The sequence below is a fragment of the Arachis hypogaea genome, chromosome 9, assembly GCF_003086295.3.
Source record: "Arachis hypogaea cultivar Tifrunner chromosome 9, arahy.Tifrunner.gnm2.J5K5, whole genome shotgun sequence".
NCBI lineage: Eukaryota > Viridiplantae > Streptophyta > Magnoliopsida > Fabales > Fabaceae > Arachis > Arachis hypogaea.
The window spans coordinates 18,908,549-18,931,958 of record NC_092044.1 but is presented as its reverse complement, the minus strand read 5'-3'; the positions used below and the strand labels follow the sequence as shown (position 1 = coordinate 18,931,958).

At 33.3% G+C, this 23,410-nt stretch overlaps 1 protein-coding gene across 1 annotated transcript; it reads right to left on the bottom strand.

The window, feature by feature from the left end:
- Nucleotides 1–17,360: 17,360 nt before the first annotated feature.
- On the bottom strand, nt 17,361–21,147 carry LOC112710596 (uncharacterized). The gene is made up of 8 exons (XM_025762883.3): nt 20,404–21,147; nt 20,104–20,137; nt 19,742–19,990; nt 19,113–19,202; nt 18,895–18,963; nt 18,713–18,804; nt 17,756–17,803; nt 17,361–17,650 (listed from the first exon to the last, which is right to left on the bottom strand). The coding sequence occupies exons 1-8, from the start codon at nt 20,898–20,900 to the stop codon at nt 17,518–17,520; spliced, it is 1,212 nt and encodes a 403-aa protein (XP_025618668.1). The 5' UTR covers nt 20,901–21,147; the 3' UTR covers nt 17,361–17,517.
- Nucleotides 21,148–23,410: the final 2,263 nt, after the last annotated feature.

Genomic DNA, 23,410 nt, shown 5'->3' with positions numbered 1-23,410 from the left:
TTTTCTTAATTAATATAATTTGAGGTATTTCAGACTCATGATTGCTTTCTTCTATTTATTATATAAATAATTCAGATTTTTCCCTTTTGGCTTTGGTTGATTAATTGGTGACTCTTGAGTTATCAAACTCATCGTGATTGATAATTGTTACCTTTGCTGATTAATTTAGATTCCTATAACTCTAGTTTTTCCTTAAGGAGTTGACTAGGACTTCAGGTGTTAAATTGATTTGTCCACTTAACTTACCTTCATAGTTAGAGGTTGACTGAGTGGTAGCAAAAATATAATTCTCATCACCATTGATAAGGATAACTAGGATAGGACTTCCAGTTTTCACACCTTTCCAAGAGATTTTCTAATTATTAATTTATTTTTCTTATCAACTAAATTATTTGTTCAAACCTTTTCAAAACCCCAAAATATACCTTTGCATAACCAATAATAAATCATACTTCCCTGCAATTCCTTGAGAAGACGACCCGAGGTTTAAATACTTCGGTTATCAATTCCAAAGGGGTTTGTTACTTGTGACAACCAAACGTTTATACGAAAGGATTTTCTTTTGGTTTAGAAGCTATACTTACAACGCGATTATACTTGTGAATTTCTTTACCGATAGGAAATCCGTTCGTCAAAATGGCGCCGTTGCCGGGGAATTGCAAATGTGTGCCTTATTATTAGTTATTTTAAATATTTTTCAAAAAAATTTCAGATTTTTATTTTAAAATTTTTATCTTATCTTATCTTATTTTTCAAAATTCAAATCTTTTTTTTTTCAAAAATTATATCTTTTTCAAAATCTTATCTTATCCTTTTTCAAAAATCATATTTTTTAAAAAAATAATATTTTCTTTTTGTTAGTTTTTGTTTTTATTTTCTCCTACTACTATGAACTCTCACCCCTCCGGCTTCAAGTTTGATTCCAATGTTGTTGTTAGGAATGGGAACTATAATGAGAACAGGCATCAAGGATGGAACAATCAAAGATGGGAGGAGCCACAAGGATTTAATCAACCCTCATGGCAACAACCACCTCCAATGGACTATCAACAACCATTTTGTGATGCATATCAAGGCAATGGCTATGGTGAACGCTCTTTTGATTATCAACAACCACCACCATATACCTATAAACCCCCTCCTCAACATGACTTTAGACTACCATACTCACAAGCCCCTTTCTGCCATTCACTCCCATATGACCCTAATCCTTATCCACCACACCAACCACCATATGAACCATACCCAGAACCACCACCTCAATATTAACCATCTCCATATCCTTATCAAAAAGAACCACCTCCGTATTAGAATCTATTTTCCAAAATAATAAACCCTCCTATCCATCCCAAACCTCCATGGAGAACACACTTAATTCTCTCACTAGTCTCACCTCTACACTCCAAAATCTTATATCCCGTATGGACCAACCCTCCACCTCCAATGTTCAACCCTCAAGCTCCAATGCACTTCCATCTCAACCACAGAACAATCTCCCCATCCCATCACCACCATTCATGGAAGAGCACCAACATCCATCAATCCAAGAGCAACATGATCTCCTTGATGCTATTGACATAGAACAAGAGATAAGGGATCATCTTCGTGAATCCATACTTCATAAGGAGCTAGAGGAGGCACTAAAGCTGAAGGTAGAAGAGACCTTTGCAGATGAAAGAGTAGTTGAAGGGAGTTATCATAGAAAAGAAGCCATCAAGGAGGAATACGATTTCATACTTAAACACCTGGATCAAGCAATAAATCGATTACCTTTCTGACATTTGGACATTCAAGGAACTCCCATGGCTTCATATACAGAATCTAATGAAGAACGTAGCATGAAGAAGACACTAGAAACACCAGTGGACAATAAGGAGCGTGATTTTGTACTGGAACAAGTGGAGGAAGCTAGAATTATTAAAGAAGAAGGAGTGATTCAAGACTTAGGGGATGCTGAACCTCCATGGGAAAGTCAAGTTATAAAGCCTCCTTCAAAGACGTTTGAAACTGATGTTGAGGAGGGTGTACAACCTCCAAGGCATCTCATGATTGAAGACTTTGAAGGGGATTATCAAGAGATGGATTCAATCATTAATGAATTCTTATCTACATTTGAATCCTCTCCCATTGGACTTGACATGGAGATTAAAGAAGAAGAAGCACAACCTCCCATGCCCTTGGTGAACAATGAAGAAGAAATTGAATTGGAAGAAAGCTACCAAGAGAAAGAGGTTGATATTGAAGAAGCTTGCAAAGAGGTGGTAGTTGTCAAAGAAGAACACAAAGGAGTGGAGCTTACAAGTTCATTAGAAACCCCTCCCCCTAAGTTGCCATCATCCTTCACAACATTCAAGTGGGTAAAATTCATACCCCTTAGCTTTCTAATTCCACTTGAATATGGACTAATGGAGACGGATGATCAACTTAGAGCTCTTTGCAGCATTAAGAGTAAGAGGAAGATGGTCAGTGGTAAGAATTGTCCTGCAAGATTCATTATGGTTGGAAGCTTTGAGTTTAAACGCAAAGGTTGGTATAGAGCTCAAATGAATGGGTCTAGGAAGTTGTTTGGCTGCTTTAGTGAGAATTCAGACTGCTTGCCACCCGGATGGAACAATATTGCTGAACAAGAAGACGGGTGCAAAAGCAAGGTTTGGGACCCCGGAATTTATTCTAGCAATTAACACTCTTGGGGCCTTGTCACTTGCTTTAACTTGCTTGAAGGTTTTCTGCACCTATTTTGGGATCCCAGAGGCTACTGGAATTTCAAACATTGGTGGAGATTTTTGGATGAATTCAAGCACAAGCCACCATAACAGGGAGCTCACCAAATGTCCAACTTAAGGACTTTAACTAAAAGTGCTTGGTGGGAGACAACCCACCATGGTATGATCGTTCCTTTTTCAGTTTTGTTCTAGTCTGTTTTGTTTGTTTTTTAGTTTTGATTGGACCTGGAATCATGCATAAAATTCATATTAGCATTGCATTCTGCATACTGCATTATTAAAAGAGAGAGAGAGAGAGAGAGAGAGAGAGACGCACGCGATGCGTAAGCATCCCCGACGCGTCCGCTTCATAGGTGCGTTGGGAAGAAAAGAGATTTTATAGAGAGTCACATGAGAGCGAGGATGGAGGTGTGCCTTTGGCACAATTTGATCCACGCGATCGTGTCACTGACGCGTCCACGTCATGTGGGAAAAATGCCTCCCACGCGTCCGCGTCACCCACGCAAACGCGTGGCCCTGTATAATCGACGTCAAAAGGTGTATGGCAGAAAGTTGCGCGACTGCAGACTGCCCTCGCGCTAATGGCACAAATCACTCCACGCGCACGCGTGACCCACGCGTCCGCGTCACTTCATAGAAGCGCTATCCGCGCGAATGCGTGACCCACGCGCTCGCGTCGCCTGCGCAGCACAACTTATTCAGATCAACTCCAATTATCTTATCTTTTCTTCTTTCTTCTTCCTTTTCTTACTTTCTTCTTCTTCATCTCTTTAACTTCTCATCCCTCTTCACTTCCATTCTATTTCATTTAATTTATTTGCATTCTTTCATTCATTGCATTGTTTTTATTGGTGTTAGAAATTTATTTGGGTCATTATTCTCTATATTTTTCTTGTGGATTATTAAAGGAATTGTTTGACAATTATATATTACTTTTAAAGGGTTGCTTGCATGTTCAATTTAATACTTTCAACAACTTGTTTCCCATGCATGCTATGTGTTTGTGAAAACGCCCGAATGGCGTTGTGCACTATTTTTAGATTTCTTTTAATCTACTACTCTGAATGCTTGCTTTTCACAAAACCCTTTTTATATTTTATTAATTAAATATAATTGTTATTACAAGCATATTGTTAGTTTGAAAGACTTGGTAATCTAACTTGGACATTGAATGCTTGATCTATGCTACTCATACCTTTGCCGGCATGCCAATAAATACTTTGCATTTAACTGTCATCACATGCACTTGATATATTTCCATTGATGACTTTTCACATGTTGTCATAACCATGTGTTAACGTCATTCTTCTTTACTGTGCATTGATTACCACCTTTCTCGTTCTCCTCCTTGCTCTAACCCTTGAAGTTTTAACGTCCTTACTCTTTCCCTTTCAAGATGGCCACCAAGAAAGGAAAGGAGAAAGCTACTCCCAAACCACCGGCAAGGAAAGGAACACAAAAAAAAGAGCACTAGCTGCGGAGCCACCCATCCACCTGTACATCTTAGCATGCACCGAGAACGGTGCAATCTTTAAGTGTGGGGAGGTCGATACCGATCTCTGTGGGTTAGTTACTTCTTTTTTTTCAACACCAATGTTAATTTGTTAATTGTTGCGTTTGCATGTTTTTTTGATCTTATGCATTTAGTTACTATTTGGTTGAAGTAATATTTTCCTTTTCAAGAAATTTTTATAGTATTTCACTAAGTTAAAGTGAAAAATTTGTGTTAAACTTGTTTGGAAGTTGTATTTGGAACATGGTTTTTGAGCCAAAAGAACACACAACCTGTGAGATTTGAGCTTAATTGCATGGTTACATCATTTAACCATAATATTTTATTCTTGTGTGTTTTCTTCTCTATAACTGCAATCTAGATTTTGTTCCAGTCTATATGTGCATTGTTTAGTATATTTACATGCTTGCATATGATTGGGGCCATTATTTGTATTTTTGCTCACTTATCCCAAATAAACCTACCTTTTATGCCATCTTTGTTAACCCCCTTGAGCCTTTTTTAACCCCCTTCTATTTCATAACCACATTACTAGCCTTAAGCAGAAAAACACAATAAAAATCCCAAGTTGAATCCTTGGTTAGCTTAAGATAGATATTGTGTATAATCTAAGTGTGGGAAATTTTATGGGAACATGGGATGATAGAAAAAAGTAGGGAATTAAATTGTTATTTGAAAATTTGGGAAGCATGCTTAGGTGAAATCAAAATAATTAAATTACCATGTGAATTGATAAAAAAATATATTAAATAAGGGGATACAAAATAAAATACTACCCCAAATGCAAAATAAAAAAGAATTGATGCACATGGGACAAAATTCAAAAATAAGTTTGATACATGAGCATGTAATACATAAGTGGAAAAAAAATCTTGGGTAGCTAGGTAAAGCATTTTAAATTATATAAAGTATGTATATGTTAGGTGAGATCTTAGACTAATCAAGGATTCACTTTGTTAGCTCACTTAGCCTTATATATATATATCCTTACCTTTACCTCAGCCGCATTACAACCCTGAAAAGACCTCATGATGTTTGCATTGGTATGCTAAATATTTATTGATTGGTTAGATGAAGAACAAGGTTTAGAAAGCATGACTAGGAAGAGTAGAGTGATTGATGCTAGACACTTGAGCGATTAGAGTGATATACACTACCAGTGAGGGTTCAATGCTTGATTCTATGTTCCCTGCTTTTATGAGCTATCTTCTTACAAGTTACTTGTCTTTTATTGTGTAATTTGAATTAGTGGAATTTAATTCATATTTGTCTTGGAGAACTTATTTACTTTTAACCAAGTAGGTAGAAACATTTTGCATGTAGTTGCATTCACATAGATAGGTTGCATTGCATACTCTCTTCACCCCTTTATAGCTTCTCTTGAGCTTAGCATGAGGACATGCTAATGTTTAAGTGTGGGGAGGTTGATAAACTAATATTTTATGGTTTATCTTGTGCTTAATTGAGTAGATTTTATCAATCTTTCATACACTTATTCATACTAATTGCATGTTTTATATTTTTCTTCCTGATTTTGTGCTATGATTCAAAACATGCTTCTTTGGTCTTAATTTTGCTATGTTTAATCCTCTCTTATTACCATTCGATGCCTTGATATGTATGTTAAGTGATTTAAGAGATTATAGGGCAGGAATGGCTCAGAGGATGGAAAGGAAGCATGCAAAAGTGGAAGGAACACAAGAAGTTGAAGAAATTGCTAAGCTGTCCAACCTGACCTCTTCGCACTCAAACGGTCATAACTTGAGCTACAGAGGTTCAAATGATGCGGTTTTAGTTGCGTTGGAAAGCTAACATCTGGGGCTTCAAATGATATGTAATTTGCCATAGCTGCTCTGAAGTTAGGCGATGCGGATGCGTGGATGACGCGCACGTGTCGCATCTGCGAACTTCAATCCACGCAAACGCGTGGACGACGCCTCCACGTCACTTTCCCGCGACTTGTACGTACTGGAGCGATTTTTGAGCTACCCAGTTTTCGGCCTAGAAATCACAGATTAGAGGCTATAAAGTGGAAAAATCCATTCATTCATCATTGATACTTCAGATCAGATCATAATTTACTTTTCATAATTTAGATGTAGTTTTTAGAGAGAGATGTTCTCTCCTCTCTCTTAGGATTAGGATTAGGACTCCTCTTGTAGGACTTAGGAATATTTTTACCTTTTTCATCACAGGTTCAATCTTCTTTTTATTTATTTTCTCTTTTACTTGTTTATGAACTTTTCATGTTAGGATTTTCTTAATTAATATAATTTGAGGTATTTCAGACTCATGATTGCTTTCTTCTATTTATTATATAAATAATTTAGATTTTTTTCCTTTTGGCTTTGGTTGATTAATTGGTGACTCTTGAGTTGTCAAACTCATCATGATTGATAATTGATACCTTTGCTGATTAATTTAGATTCCTATAACTCTAGTTTTTCCTTAAGGAGTTGACTAGGACTTTAGGTGTTAAATTGATTTGTCCACTTAACTTACCTTCATAGTTAGAGGTTGACTGAGTGGTAGCAAAAATATAATTCTCATTACCATTGATAAGGATATCTAGGATAAGACTTCCAGTTTTCAAACCTTGCCAAGAGATTTTCTAATTATTAATTTATTTTTCTTATCAACTAAATTATTTGTTCAAACCTTTTCAAAACCCCAAAATATACCTTTGCATAACCAATAATAAATCATACTTCCCTGTAATTCCTTGAGAAGACGACCCGAGGTTTAAATACTTCGGTTATCAATTCCAAAGGGGTTTGTTACTTGTGACAACCAAACGTTTGTACGAAAGGATTTTCTGTTGGTTTAGAAGCTATACTTACAACGCGATTATACTTGTGAATTTCTTTATCGATAGGAAATTCGTTCGTCAGCAACCCTTAGAGGTATATTCCATTTTTGGTTGTGACATAGTTGAAGATGATGTAGTTAAAGTTTACTTTGGAAGTGATGATGAGATAAGTGTCATTAAAGGCTTGGGTATAAGAGGAGTTAGCAAATAAGAGAAAAATGATCCACAACTTCCATGCTATCAAGGAAACAAGGCACCCAATCATGGTTCAATTGACAAGTGGAAGCAACTTTTCTTGAAGAACACTCTTACCAAGAGCAACAAGAAGGACAAGATGGATATCCTTGAGGATGTCCCAAGAAGATGAACTTGAGCTCATGACCATCCAACATAAGGACGTTAAAGAAAAGTGTTAAGTGGGAGACACCCTACCATGGTATAATCTTCCATGTCTGTAGCTTCTTTTACTAGGTTTTAGAATCTTTGATTGATTTTCTTGAGTTTGCTTAGTTGGATGTGAATTATGATTGTTTTATGAGACTCTCTTTGTGGATAGCTTGGTTAGTTTAGCTATTTTGGTTGATACTATTATGTTCTAGGTGTTTTTATGGTATAATTTCTTTTAGTTATGTTATTTAAAAAAAGGGCTTGTCACGCGTACACCTGACCCTTGTGTACGCATCACCAATGAAAATTCACCATCCGAGAATGGTGCAAGGATGACGATATCGCATGGCCTGCACAGTGAGTTGTCCTGGGGCCATGCGGGAAGGGTGCTGTGGGCATGGGCACTGGTCGCGTGACCCACGCGTATGCGTCGACGCCCAAATTCAGGTAATGCTAAAATCATGCTGAAACCATGCTACAACACGGCCTGGACAGTGAGTTGTGCCAGGACCATGTTGGTATGCCGCGACGCGCATGCCTCCTTGTCACGCGCACGCGTGGACGACATGCACAGGTTGCGCCATTAGTCTATTTCATGAATTATGTGTGCTGGAGTTGTGCTACCGCATGGTCCGGACAGCGAGTTGTGCTGGAACTAAATGTGTCAATATGTTTAGCCCTATAGGGCTTTGGCCCTACTTTATAGGGTCAGAAGAATAAAAAGCCCTATAACTAATAGGGTTAAATTTTTAAAAAGCCCTCATGGGCCAAAAGCCCTAGGACCAACCCACGGGCCACATAATCCTCTTTTTTTTTATTACATTCTCTATCTCAACAACACACATAAAACTTATTAAAATTCATTAGTTTGTTCTATCCCTTTGTTATTTTTATGCGTAGAAAATAAAAAAAATTGAAAATAAATGTTAATAATGTGCATTGATCATATTAAATCCAACTTTTAACTCTATACATCAAGCAATCAAACATGGCATTCACTATCTCATCATCCTTATCCTATAGTATCTACCATCAATAATGTCTCTAGAAAATCAAAATAAAGTTGACATAAAAATTCATCATCTAAAATCATGAATGTTGAGGGGGATGCATCATTTCTGTTGACACTTCTTCATGAATTTCACCAATTTCATCATCTAAAATCAACCAATTAAAAAACAGTTAGAAACTCAATTTAAAATATTATTTAAAAAATAGCATAAATATTTACCATCATGATTTGGAACAAATCTACGTAACCAACTCCTTGTGCAAATAAGCATTTGGACATGCTCATGAAGATTGGAACTTCTGTATTTTGTTAAAACACATCCACCAATACTGAATGCAGACTCAGATGTTACCGTAGTGATGGGAATACTTAAAACATCTCTGACCATAACTGACGGAGTGGAAAACCTATCCTCATTAGTCTTTCAAAAATTCAGCACATCATACTTCAAATCATCTTCATTGGTATGAATCAAACCTTTCTTTAGATAAATCTCTAATTCATCTTTATCCTTGGAAGTTTGGATTTCACAATCAAATTCTTTGAACTCCTAAAAGATGTAGTATAAAGATTATTTAAGTAACGAATAAACATAATAGGAGAAAAATAATACAATATTAAAATTAAATACCTTCATCACCATTTTGTTCTTCTTTGTAAGCCTTCCTTCTTTAGGTGACTTAGGAGATTGGTTACCACTTTGAGAAATTGTTGAACCACCAAAAGTATTTATATACTCTCCATACAACCATTTAAATTTCTCCAATACTTCATTTGCCTTCAATTCAAAGGTTGAAGGATCTAGTTTTTTGTAACAAAACCTCAAGAACTTTAACTTTAATCGAGGATCAAGAATTGCCTCAAGCTAAGACGGTGCTATAATCCTTCCTATATTTATCAAACTTCATCTTCATTCTGAAAGCCATGTTCATAATAACAATATCATCACAAATTTGATTGTCTTCCAAAAGATATTCAATTTTCCAAACTTGCATAAAATACAAATTTGATGTTGGATATGATGAACCCGAAATAAGGTTTGTAGTTTCATAAGATGGCTCTCAAAATTCACACATTATTTTGCTAAGCTCCATTCTTCATTTGTTGGACAATGTTTATAAGCTCCATCTACAACACTAAGGATGTCAAACGCTTTTTCAAATTTAATTGCACTTTCCAACATCATATATGTAGAATTCCATCGAGTTGAAACATCTAATTTTAGACCAACACCTTCTTCAATTTCTACTTACTGCACATAATCTTTAAATTTCACCATTCTCCCATCAAAAGCTTTCACATATTTCACACTCTCTCTGATTTTAAATAAAGCTCCAGTTGCCACCTTTAACCCTTCTTGCACAATCAAATTTAAAATGTGAGCGGAGCAACGTACATGAAAATATTCTCCATCGCAAAGCAAACTATTCTGCATACGTAGATGAGTTTTTAATATGTTTTGCATGTTCTCATTTGCAGAAGCATTATCTAAAGTAATAGAGAATACTTTCTTATCAATACCACATTGCTTCAAAGAGTTGAATAAGACTGCTTTCAGATCAATTCTAGTATGGGGAGCAATCATTCGAGAAAAATTCAAAATCTTACTCACTAGTCGCCAATTCTCATCAACAAACTAAGCTGTCAAACAAATATATCCTTCAGTAATAGATGCTGTCCACACATAAGATGTCTAACAAATTCTATTAGGTATCGTAGACATCTTCTGCTTCAATTTCTCTTTCTCTGTTGAATAAATCATTTTAAGATCTGGAACTAAAGTGTTTCTAGAAGGCATTATAATCATTGGACTAATGTAATTAATCCAATCTCTAATACCCTCATACTCAACAAAGCTAAATGCAAGATCATGTTTTGCTATAGCCTGAGCGAGTTTTTTTCGATGATCATTCTGATCAATTTTGGTTGGAAGACCCTCTATATCATCATCAAATCTAATACTAAGGGGTATGGATTTACAAGAAACTATATGACAATTCAGATGAGAAGTCCCGTAACCATTCTTAGTTTTCGGATTTTTTTCAATTTTATATTCATGATTACAAAAATTGCATTAAGCCTTTTCAATAGCATCTCTGTCTTTTCCAATCTTCTTAAAAAACCTCCAAACATTAGATTTTTTACCAGAATCAACACTACGAAAAGCTTGAATAGGAGTCTCAGAAACAATCTCATCATCCATATTCATAAATTTCCTAATTATATCCAAATAGTGTATATTAAAATTCTATAGCAACAACAACATTCATTGATTCATATTAATTATTCATCTGATCTAAATATGCATATGCAACTGCAAAATTCAACAAATTAAACCAATATAATAACTATATGCACATTAGAAATGACTAAAAAAATTACTTTATGTGAGATTTTGTTTTTTTGTGTAATTAACGAATTGCAAAATCTATTGGAACAACAAACAGCAAAATTGACTAGCCTCGCATGACCACACTAAATACACAATTTTTCTTTCCTAATAAAGAATAAAATTATGAAAATATATATTGAATTCTCAAAAAAATGCTCAAATTCTCAGGAAAAATAGAGGAACCAAAATGTTTACAATCAATTAACCAGAAAATACACAATTGAAGAAACAAGTTCACAGTTCACAGTTCAATCATTTTGAAATCATAGAGAGTGATAGAAAAAGGGTAGCCATAGACCTACCTTGGTTTATTAACAAGAGAATTAAAATGGGTGATGCAAACAAACAAAGAAGAAACTCAGAGAGGGACAGAAAACAAAGAACTCACCTCTGATTCCGCGTGAGGGAGGAGGAGGAGCCACTGATTTTGTCCACTGCATTAAGAAGGAGGAGCACCGCGTTAGGGAGGAGGAGCAGCCACCGGGTTGTCCACTGGGTACAGCCACCGTCGTAGGAGGATCAAAGCGCAGAAGTCAGCTACGTCATAGGTGGAGCAGAATGCAGAAGTAGAATGCAGAGGAGGAGGAAGAAGAGCACCACACTATTTCACATCTTTTGCATCATCGTTTCAGCATCTTGTTCTCAGGTTAGGGAGGAGGAGATCAGATTTGGGACTTTTAGGGCTTGTAGGGCTAGCCCTGTTTTGATTTTTGTTGGGATGTCTTAATTAGGGGGATAGGGCTTAAAAATATGATTTTGTAATTTTGGGGCTGTAGGATAGAATTATTTTGGAGGGTTTAGGGCCAGCCCTAAGGTTTTGGGCTCAATTGACACCAATAGCTAGAACCATGTGGGTACTGTGCGGAAGGCACGATAAGTCCTCACACGTACGCGTGACTGACGCGTATGTGTCACCCTCTTTTTCTGCTTTTCACGCGTACGCGTGGACGACATGTTTGCGTCACATTACGGATTTAACCTGCAGGGGTGCGCTACCCCTGTTTCTTTTCCTCTCTTCTTTCTTCTTTTCTTTCTTTCTTCTTCTCCCTTCTTCTCATCACATTTCTTCTCCCTCTCCAGTCCGACGAACAGCCACTGGTGACCACCACCTTTAGCGGTCCCACCTTCTCTCTTCTTTTTTCTCTTCTTATTTTCCTTATCCTTTTTTACTTGCACCTACCTTCGTCTCCTTCTCCTTTTTTTTAACGTTTCACCTCTTAAGCTCTTTTGCTTTCTAATTTTTCTTTTGTTTGTTGTATTTAAATTCTTTAGTTATTCTTAGTTGTATTCTAGTTTTGTTCTTTATAGCTTACTCTTAGTCTTTTTCTTTTTGCATTCTTGCATTGGTTTTGAGGTTTTAAATTAAATTTTTATAAGTTGGTGGACTATTTTGATACCTCTTGGTTTGTTTTATATTGTTTGGTGTTACTATGGTAGTTGACACTTTACTTTGCGTATACTTCACACTTGGTTTTATCAAGTTACATGTTGTTTATAATATGCACACCAAATGTTTGTGAAAAAGAACCAATGAGACCTTAGTCATTTTTGGTCCTATTCTTTCAACTCAATACGTCTTTTTCATAACACTGGAATTCTTGTGCATTGATCTCATTTTCTATTATTTTTTATGATCAAATCTCTTATTGTATATGGCTTGCTATCCTTGTAACATTATGCAAGAATTAGTAGTTTCATCCTCTCTAACTCTATATTCTCCAATATTTGTGCTTCATTGTCTTGGAGTCAGTATTTTTTTCTCATGTCCTATCTAATCTTGCATGTGTTCATCATTGTTGATATTGATGCTTGAGATTACTCTTTTTATGATTTATACTTATGTACTTCCTTCACTCTTGCATCTAGTGCTAGTGATACGCCTCAATGCTCTTGTTGATGTCTCACTTACATGTTATAGCTACCATGTATTTGAGACACTTTACTCTTTTTCAGCATTATTTCTCACTTGCACTTTCTTAATTTCAATGTCTATCTCTCTGAGCTTAATGTTTCCTCTTTTTCTTCCTTTTCAGGATGGCCACCAAGAAAGGAAATAAAAAGGCTTCTAAGAAGACACCTACAAAAGGGGTAACTCAAAAAGTACTCACTAAAGCACAAGCTTCAAATTCAAGTGCTAATTCATCACCTCCTAAGCAGTTGACAAAAGACTAACTGCATCGATGAGGCGGAGAAAGAAGTTCCCGTATGGGAATAGATTAAGCCTCATGTTACAACCAAGTGCAAGGATAAGAACCCACATGCAGATATTGCCGAACCATCATCTCTACCATAAGCTTGTTGGTTGCATCAACCCGCCTATGGAGGAACCCGACACTCCGAAGTCCACTTCAGATCATGGTAAAGAAAGCAATCAAGAGGTGGACATGGAGGTGCCCTTGTCCCACCATCCGATGGCTATTGGAAGTGACAATTCTAAACCCACTTTGCTCATTACTGATGGCACGGAGGACCGTACAAATTTTTAAGTGTGGGGAGGTCGGTGACCGACTTCCGTAGGTAACGACCCTTCTCTTCAACACCTAAATCTTTATTTTCTTTTGTTAATTAGGATAATTTGCAATTTGTAGTTAGTTTTTGCATTTAAGTATTTTTTGTATGGTAGTTGTTTGTAAATATATCTAGAGTTTGTACATATCTTACATATGCTTATCAAGTGATTGGATGCACATGAACTAAATGAATTGTCTTTCATCCAAGTACTTTTTACTAGGTCTACTTGGTTGAAGTAATAATTTCTTTTCTGAGAAAACTATTTTAAGGCACCCCACTAATTGGAGCTAAAATTTTTTGCTTTTGAACTTGCTTAAAGATATTAATTTTGGAACATGGTTTTAGAGCTAGAACATACAAACCTAGTGAGATTTTGAGCCTAGTTGATTGGTTGCATCTTTCAACCAATATTTTGTTTGGTGTGTGTTGTTCTCTCTAAGATTGTGATCTTTGACTTGCTTGATTCTATATGTCTATTTTTTAGTGTTTGAATGCATTTATGTGATTGAGGCCTTTGTCCATTAAAGCTTATATACCCAAATTGGCTTCACCCTTTTATCAACCCTTGCAAACCAATGTTGAGCCTACTTAACCCTTTTGTTCTTTATAATAGCACATCATTAGCTCTAAGCAAAAAATAATAAATGTCCTTAATTTGAATCCTTAGTTAACTTAGACGAGTGAGAGTGTGCATAATTTGAGTATAGGGGAATTGAAAATGGGACATTGATTGGGTAAATTGGGTGTTTCATGAGTCTTGTTGAAATTAAAAAAAGAAAAAAATTGGACACATATTCATGCATTCATTACTTAAACCATATGCATTAATGTCTTATATATATAGAAAAAAGAAAAGAAAAGAAAAAAAGGGGGACAAAATATCCCAAAAAAAAAAGAGAAAATAAAAGAAAAGAGAAAAAAAATAATAAAAAGGGGACAAATTGCCCCAAAGTAAAATAGTGATGACAATACATATGTATTGTACTTAAAAATGGGATGCATGAGTATGTAGGAAAGCATAAATGATGGGTAGTTAGGTTTTACATTATAGTTATACGCATTGTCTTAGGTTACTTGGGAAGTTTAGGTTAATCAAAGATTCAAATTTTAGTCCACTTGACCAAATACAATTCTACCATGTCCCTAATCCCATTACAACCCTCGAAAAGACCTCTTGATATGTGTATTTATGCATTGAACATATGTTGATTGGTAGAAGAAGAACAAGTCTTAGAAAGCAAGATTAGTTGAGAATTGAGAGAATCGACCCTCAAACACTAGAGAGATTATAGTGCAAATACTTCCGGTGAGGGTTCAATACTCAATCCTATGTTCCCCGCTTTTACGAGCTTTCATCTTGCAAGTTTATTCATGCTTTATTTTGAAACTTGAATTAGTGGAATTTATTGATCATCATACTATTTTAGTCCTATGTGTTCATATATACTCTTGGAGATTGATTTACTCTAACCAAATGGGTAGAAACATTTGCATTAGGTACATTTGTTACATCCATATAGATAGCTTACATTCCATAAGTCTTCACAATCCCTATATTCTTTGGTCTTCTAATCTTCAGCATGAAAACATGCTTAGTTTAAGTGTGGGGAGGTTGCTAAACCCCAATTTTAGGGTTTATCTTGTGTTGAATTTGGTAGGTTTTATCAATTTTTTTCACACTTATTCATGTAAATTGCATGTTTTTATGATTCCTTCCTAATTATGCTTCATAGTTTAAAACATGCCTTTTAGGCCTTAAAAATGCTAAATTTTAATCCTCTCCTATTACCATTTGATGTCGTGATGCATTTGTTAAGTGATTTCAGGATCTATAGGGTAAGAATGGTTTAGAGGATGGAAAGGAAGCATGCAAAAATAGAAGGAACATGAAGAATAGAAGTTGTGAGAGGCTGGTCCGCACGCGCATGCGTGACCTTCTGCGTACACATGATAATTGCAGAATTGAGCCGACGCGTACGTGTGACCTTCTCTGTACGCGTGATGCTCAGCACGTGACTCATTTATGAAAAACGTGGCTGACGATTTCCGAGCTGCTCCAAGACCTAAATCCAACTTGATTTTGAATGGAAAAGGCTGAGAATTGAAGGGGGGAGGAGGCAATCAATCATAGACATATTAGACACAATTTTTAGCTAGTTGTTATTTTTTATTTTTCTAGAGAGAGAAACTCTCTCCTCTCTCTAGGGTTTAGTTTATTTTGATAATCTTTTGTTTGAGTTTCTGAATTAGAGTTTGTTGATTCTAGTTTTATTGTCTTAATTTTAGTTTCTCTAGTTATAATTTTACTTAGATCTTGTGTTAGAATTGTGTTCTCCTCTTTGTTTTCTCTTTTATTTTTCATTTTATGAACCTTGTTGATTTTGAATTCTCATTAATGCATTGATGTTTTCATGTTTCATAGTCTTAGTTGAGTTGATTTTATTGTTAATTGTTAGTGGATAGTTTTAATTTCTAATTGATTTTGCAATTTAGCTATGTCTTTAACTATTGTCTACCATGTCTTTGATAAAATATTTTCATTAGTTATGGAGTAGTTTTCTACATTCTTGGCCTAGGCTAAGGGAATTGAGTAACCTTAAGTCATTGGATCTAATTGGTTGATGATTTAGGAATCTTTGTTGTTCAATTTGATACCCATTAACACTAGCCTAATACAAAGTTGATTAGTAGCTAGGTTGGGACTTATGGGTTGATGTTGATTAAGCCTATTTGACATACTTCAAGCATAGAAGTAGACTTGATGGGATTGGTCTCTCAAAATTGTCAATTGATAGTTGTTAGACAATGATAGTGATCTCAATTCCTATGCCTTAGCCAAGAGTTTTTTTGCAATTCATATTTGAAAATCCAAATTCTAATTACTTAATTCTTGCTTTAGTTAGTTTTAGTTATTTGATTAGTTCTAGAATAGAATTAGATTTATATATTGTCTTGTTAGATTGTCATTTACTTAGATCTTGCTTTAATTATCTTGATTTAATTTTTTGTAATTCAAATTTCTTGCATGTTAAGTTTTGTTAGTTTAAATTCTTGCTCATATGCCTTTCAACCTTGGATTTCTAGCCAACCTTAATACGCACATTTGTCTATTCTCTTGAGGACGACTCGGGAGCAATACTCTCAGTTAATTTGTATGGGGTTGAACTTGTGACAACCATATTAAACTTTGATTGAGGGTTAGTTGTCGGTTTGGAACTATACTTGTAACGCACTTTTCATTGATAAATTCTAGGCTGACGGTAATCTTCTTTCACTCATTCATCTTCTTAAGTAAGTATCGAGAGATTAGTTCTTAGTCAATATCAGACCCTTAAATAGAATTTAGATTTGCGATAGATTAGTTCTTGACCTATTTAGTTGGAGAATACCATGCGCAACTAAAAACAGAGTTAAATCTATTAGACTATTACTAATTTGAGCAAAATAAAATTTCTTGCATGTATCTCCACTATCCGATTTAAGAGGCGTTGTCTGATGGAAGTCTCTGTTCCCCTTCATTCAAAGTTCACTCAGATAATCCTTGTTGAACAATGCCCAATGCTTTTTGAAACGATTTAGAAAGTAATTAAAATATTTTAAATCTGATCTTGCTTTTCTTTAGCTAAGTTATATTTGCATGATCTTATTCATCAGTTTTCATGTTTATTTTACTTTGATCCATTTTTTTGTGTTCATGGGTGTGTCTATGCTTTGTTTTAAGTAGATAGAATATTTTATAATTTGCACACTATTGAGTAAGCAAATTAAATTTAAAAATTAAAATAGTATAGCTGAGAATAATAAATATAATCTTATTTCATTATATGAGATATTAATTATTCAAATAAACAAAAATTCTATATGCAAGTAAAAAATCAGTCATCAAATCAATTATTATATATTTATGTATAAATACATGTATTGTTCAACTCATTTTATATTTTAATATATACTTTATATAAATGATTAATTCGGTGACTGATTTTTAATGTACACATAATATATAACTATCATTATCTTCTATAACAAATCATATTTAACTAATTGATAGTTAATTTTCTTTCATTGAAAGTTACTCATCATTCAAAAATTATCTAGCAGTACTATATAAATTCGTTCATGTACAAAACGAACTCAAAAGTTTTTCTTCTCATAATTTGTGAACAAATCTTATTTGTCTTCTATTCCCTGTGACCTCAAAAATGCTTGAGGGAATAGCTTGCTGAGAATTGCGTATTTGGCTTTAACTATTAGTGAATACAATGCGTAGCAGGGGAAGTGAATTACTCCCAAACCGAGATACCTGTAAATTGAAAAAGTGGTGATATAATTTAGTTTTGGCTTTATTGAAAGCAAGAAAACAATAGAGAAAGCATATCTTTATGTAAATAGTTATTAGTGTTATTACCAAAAGGGAGACCATGGACTATTAAGCTCCAAAAATGGGTATGGCCACCTGTTGGAGGAAGAAGAGAATCTTTACATATTGCAATGAATATAACAAATAAAGCTTTTAAATAATCATGCAAATAATATAAGATAAAATTCCTAATAACTACTTTTTTAGAACTTATTCTCAAATTGTCACAATTTATTTATGCCACCATTCAATTTGACATGATATTAATTAGGTGGTGAAAACTCATATACAACAACTGTTTTTATATAAAGTTGATAGTTAAATATTATTAGACGATTTGACATATTTGATTAAATTATTAAATAGTTTTTAATTATAAACTTCGCATAGAAATAACTGCATGTAAAATTTCTACACATTTGCTACTAACTTTTAGCTTATTTGCGTTAGTATTAGAAAAAAAAATTTACTAGCATGACAAAATGATGATGAGGTATCAATAAATAATTTGAAAAAGGCGTCAAGATAATAATAAATTTAGAAAGAATGAACATTAAAAATTTTAGTTGAAGATAAAATTATAATTAGAGTTTGGTAGAAAGTAACCAGTTATACAACAGTTTGCTAGTTTAGTCACTAAACTCCACAATTCTTCATAATTCAATACTTTGATTATTTATAAGAAACATATTACTTTAATTATTTAAACTCGTATATTGAATTAACAAATAAAGTTTTTCATCATCATTAGATATTTGTGATTAAACTCACTATTACAATTCAATACAAGAAGTAAAATCTACATTCACAAACATGGTTCAATATATGATAACAAATGCTTATTTTTTTGTCTTAAATCCTAAGTAATTCTAACTATCCAATGGCTGGAGTTATGAGTTATAGTTCCTAATCCTTTTGTTTGAGATCCAAATCTTTTTTTGTTAAAGTTGGGAATGTCCAAAAATATAAATAATATTTAATTTTTGCATAAAAATTATATCTTACCATGTAAAACCGCATGCATGGATGATCCATTGGAAAATGATGTAGATACTGCTCCATAGCACAAAATATGCTATTCTAAAAAAAGGGAAGGGCTGAAATTAAGAAAATGCAGCATCACATAATATTAGAATCCATTGATTGGTTATCAAATTGTTGTTAAATTAACTTATCTAATTACTTACAAGATTATTCAAAGCTGTATCCAAAAGGAGGAAAACTATATTCATAGAATGCATGAGGCCCATTATTAACTGCCAAGATTAGAAAAGCAAAAAACGGTTACTATTTGGTTAATTACTTTTTGCCTAGAATCTATAGTAAAATGAATCTGGTTAGAAATTGGATTTAGTGGAAAAGAGTAACATTGAATTTGTAGGATGATGGTTATTATTACACTCACCATGTTTAGCTTGTAATGAGAAATTGACATGAATGGAAAAATAAGACCCCAAAATACAATATCTGTTAATACGACAGCTCCTGCAGACGTCTGTTAAATACAAAATATCATTTTTTGGTAAAAGAGAAAAATAATAAATATAAAAATAGATAAAAATTAAAAAGATAAAAAGAATATACTTTGTTTTTTTTGTGAAACTACACTTATCTTAATTTTTTTATTATTATTTTGGACAAAGGACAATGAATTTTGTAAATTTTTTTTCTTTTTAACAAAAAGTCTCTATTTTTAATCTATCACTAAATTTTGTTACAAAAGTACTATAATTATTTAAAAATTTAATTTAAATATATTAACAGTATAAAAAATTTTAAATAATAATCTCATTTAAATATATACATTTAGATTACTTTTAAAATAATAAATTTAAAAATTAGTTATTTTTACTCACGTGATAGATTGATTATTTGAGTAAAATTCTTTTATAAGATCAGTACATGAGAAATAAATTTATTTTCTAAAACTTTGAATTTTAACAAAAATAAATAAAAATTGTTAAAAGGTTAGATTTCTTTGTAGATAGTACTCCCCAAAATTATTCCATAATTAAAAATCGAATTTTAACAAACCTGATAGATAATTTGCACGACATAAACCCAGAATCCCACTCTTTGTTTAAACTCATCTTTTACATTTCGACTTTTTTGAATCTCGAAGGAACCACTGGGTTTGGTCTCTTCGTAATAAGCAATAATAGTTTTTGTAGATATTCTCTCTTGTGATGAATTTCTTCTAAGAAACTCACTCATTTCTTCATGTTCAATGGGAGGCTTTTTACAAAACTGCCAGCATCCATACGCAGATGCTACGGTTCCCATCTAAATAAACCATTCACAAATCAAATGATAATTATTACACGACATAATAATTAACAAGAAAAAGAGCTATAACAACATCTTAATTAACATTGTGGTATATGTTATTGGCTTACCAAAAAATATATCATGACCAAAGTGAAAGTCCACCTGCAAATAATTTTTTCCAAAAAAGAAAAAAGTTCAATGGTGAGTTCGACGCTCAAAAGAAGCAAGAATTATATGCATCCAATAACTAGCAGAAAACCAAAAAAAAAGAAAGATTAAAGAAACAATGATATATTAATAGAGGGAAAAGAAATTCAAGAGGCAAAGAAAGAAAATAGTTTCATGTTTTTCCCCTTTTTTTCCTTTCTCAGAAACAACCAATGAATTTAGAAATTAGTTTGTAATATGATGAAAATTATATAACATACTCTGTGTAGTAAAAAAAGATGGATGCATCGTAATCAAGAACATCCATGGACACCAACACAGCCATGATGACAAGCGAGGAGAAACGCGTAAACAGAAGCCACAATGGGTGCACTCCTTTCCAACAACTTGTCCATAGCTGACACATCCCTTCATTTTTATTGTTATTATTATTTATCTTTTTATTATTCCCTCGAGAAGTTGTCATCACCAAAACATTCTCATCATCATCGTCATCGTCGAGATTTATTACTTCAAAATCGTCACTTTTGTTGTTGTTCTTGTTCTTGTTATTGGTATTGTTGTTATTCTTGCATGTCCCTGCCCCCGAAGAAGCTTCGTTCATCCATAATACCCATATGGAGGAAATTATGGTCACACCAACCATGCCAAAAACCGCAAAATCATACCACTCTATTCCAAACTCCTTCAAATGATTCTGATTAATGTCTTTGTAATGCCTAGAATCGTACATAGTAATTGAGGTTTCATTATTCATTTGTGGTAGCTTGTGAGGGTTTTAATTTGTGGTTTTTTCTTTTCCCCTCAGAATGGGCCAAGGGGAAGGGACTAGTAGAATCGACTTTTGAATTTTGAGTTTGAATACCGAGTTTGCAGACACTAATAATTAATTAATGTTCACGGTTTTGGCTGGATTTCGTGGTGAAATCCAATTTTGGTTTAGTGCAAGGAGCAGAGCAATTTTAATTTGGATGTAACGATAAAAGTTTAGGACATACATGTTCAAAAATAAAAAAAAATAATAAATTAGGATATACAGACTTTACCAGATTATGATTTGTGGCTCTGGTTAGGGACACGTCAAAGGACACACACTACAATTTTAAGAAAATAATAATTATAAAAAGAAACATTTCTTCAACAGTGTTGTCAGTTACTAAATTATATTCGACGATGTCCTGGCCTTACCCAAATTTATATTACGAAACCATTGGTTGCTTAAATAGAAGTGTAGTTTTTGGTTCAGTAATTTGTATTAGATTTTATATTATTCAAGTATGTGATTTATTAGGAAGTATATATTTTGCTTTTATGGAATTATTATAAACTTACATTTTGAACTTTATAATATGAAAGTAAAGAATGCAAAGCTGAAATTACAATATAGTTATTTATTTTATTTTGGTACATCAATCTCATGATAGCACACATTTATGATTAAAAAAAACTAGAGCAAATAGAATACGCCTAGCAAATCTATTATTATTAGATATTTTACAATTTAGTATTATTTATTATTAAATTTTTTATAATAAAATAATTATTTTTTTTTACAATAACATAGTTAAACTCTTTTATGAAATAGATAAATTTTTTTTATCAAAGATAGAAAGACTTGAACTCACGATCTCTTAGATGAGTATAGGGAGACTATGTAATTTGAACTATAACTCATTGGCAAATAGATAAACTCTTTTACAATAACACAGTTAAAACATTCGATAAATATCAGATATATATTTAGACATGATTATTTTCTTTTATTTATATAACATAATTGATTATGCACTTTTTAATTTCAGTATGATAATTAATGAGGTATATTATACAAAAATAATACAATTTCGTTATTTATGTAAATATAGATGACCTAAAATTTTGTTAAAGACAAATTCTACCATGCCAAAAATAAAAAAAACCTATATTCCAAAGTTATTAACTTAGAAAACGCCTTCAACAATTTCTATTTTTCTCCATGTAAATTTTTCATAATTCTTATTTTTGGAACTTCAACCAACTATATTAAAACTTCTTAACCGATTGATTGCACATTTGAAAGTGAACTTAATTTGAGATTTCAAGTTCTTCAAGAAATGTTTTTTTTTGGGATCTTATTATCTTTAGATTATTGGTCAATTGGACCATGATGACATGGCAGTAATCTCAAGATCACGAGGGAGCACCAGAGCTGTAGACCATCGACATTAGATGAGTAAATAATTATTTCTGACATTGAAAGATTGAGACACTAATAATATTGACTATGACTAATTTAAATTAATTTTGTAATCATAAAAGATTTGTCACGTATAACATTTTTAACCAAACATCAATTTTTTAAATTTACTGTTAATTTGGCTTTCTATGTGGCTGTTTATTATCCAATATGTTATTATTTTATTTTAATTTGATAATAAAATACTATTTTACTAAACTAATCACTCATCAGAGTCTCTTGGTATCAAATTAGAACACTAAAAGTTTCGTGCGCATAGTAAAGGTTCTTCATCAATGATGATATCAATTATCCTCTAACTCAATGGACGTCGTTGCTCTTCACCGGCGTTCATCACTTGTTAATTATTTTATTTTATTTTCTTTTAATTGAATATTTGGTTTAAGATTTTTAGCAATTAATCATGTTAATTCTAGTATGAGTTCTAATTTTGTGTCATATTTAGGTAGATGGCAGTAACAACTCATATAACTCTATTCATACACCATGGTGGAAGGTTTGTAAGATAAAGTGATGAAAATGTGGAATATGTTGGAGGTGATGTTAACGAAGTTAGAAGGGTTAACGTTGACACATTAAACAACTTTTTTATCAAGGGTCTCCTAAGGAATATTGGATATACTCTTGTGAATGAGTGCTATTGGCTGAGACCCGGTAAGGAGTTTAAAAATGGGTTGAAGTTACTGAAGACTGACATTGATATAGTTGAGATGTATGAAGTTGCTATAAATCATAATAGGCTAATGGATGTATTTACTGAGCATCCAATTAGTCTTCCTATGCTAGCCGAAGATGATGAAGAGCATTTAAGTGAAGATGATGTTGTTTTGAGGTTAGGAATACCATTGCAGAGGAGATGAATAGCAAAATAGAAGAAAAAACTGAGGTGAGTGGACAAGTTAAGAATGTGGTTCAAGTTACAGTGAACAAAAAATCTCACTTCAAACTACTATATCTCACTCCCAGCCCACTAAATCTCACTCCCAACCCATTAAACTTCAATCCTAACCAATTAAATCTCACTCCTAGTC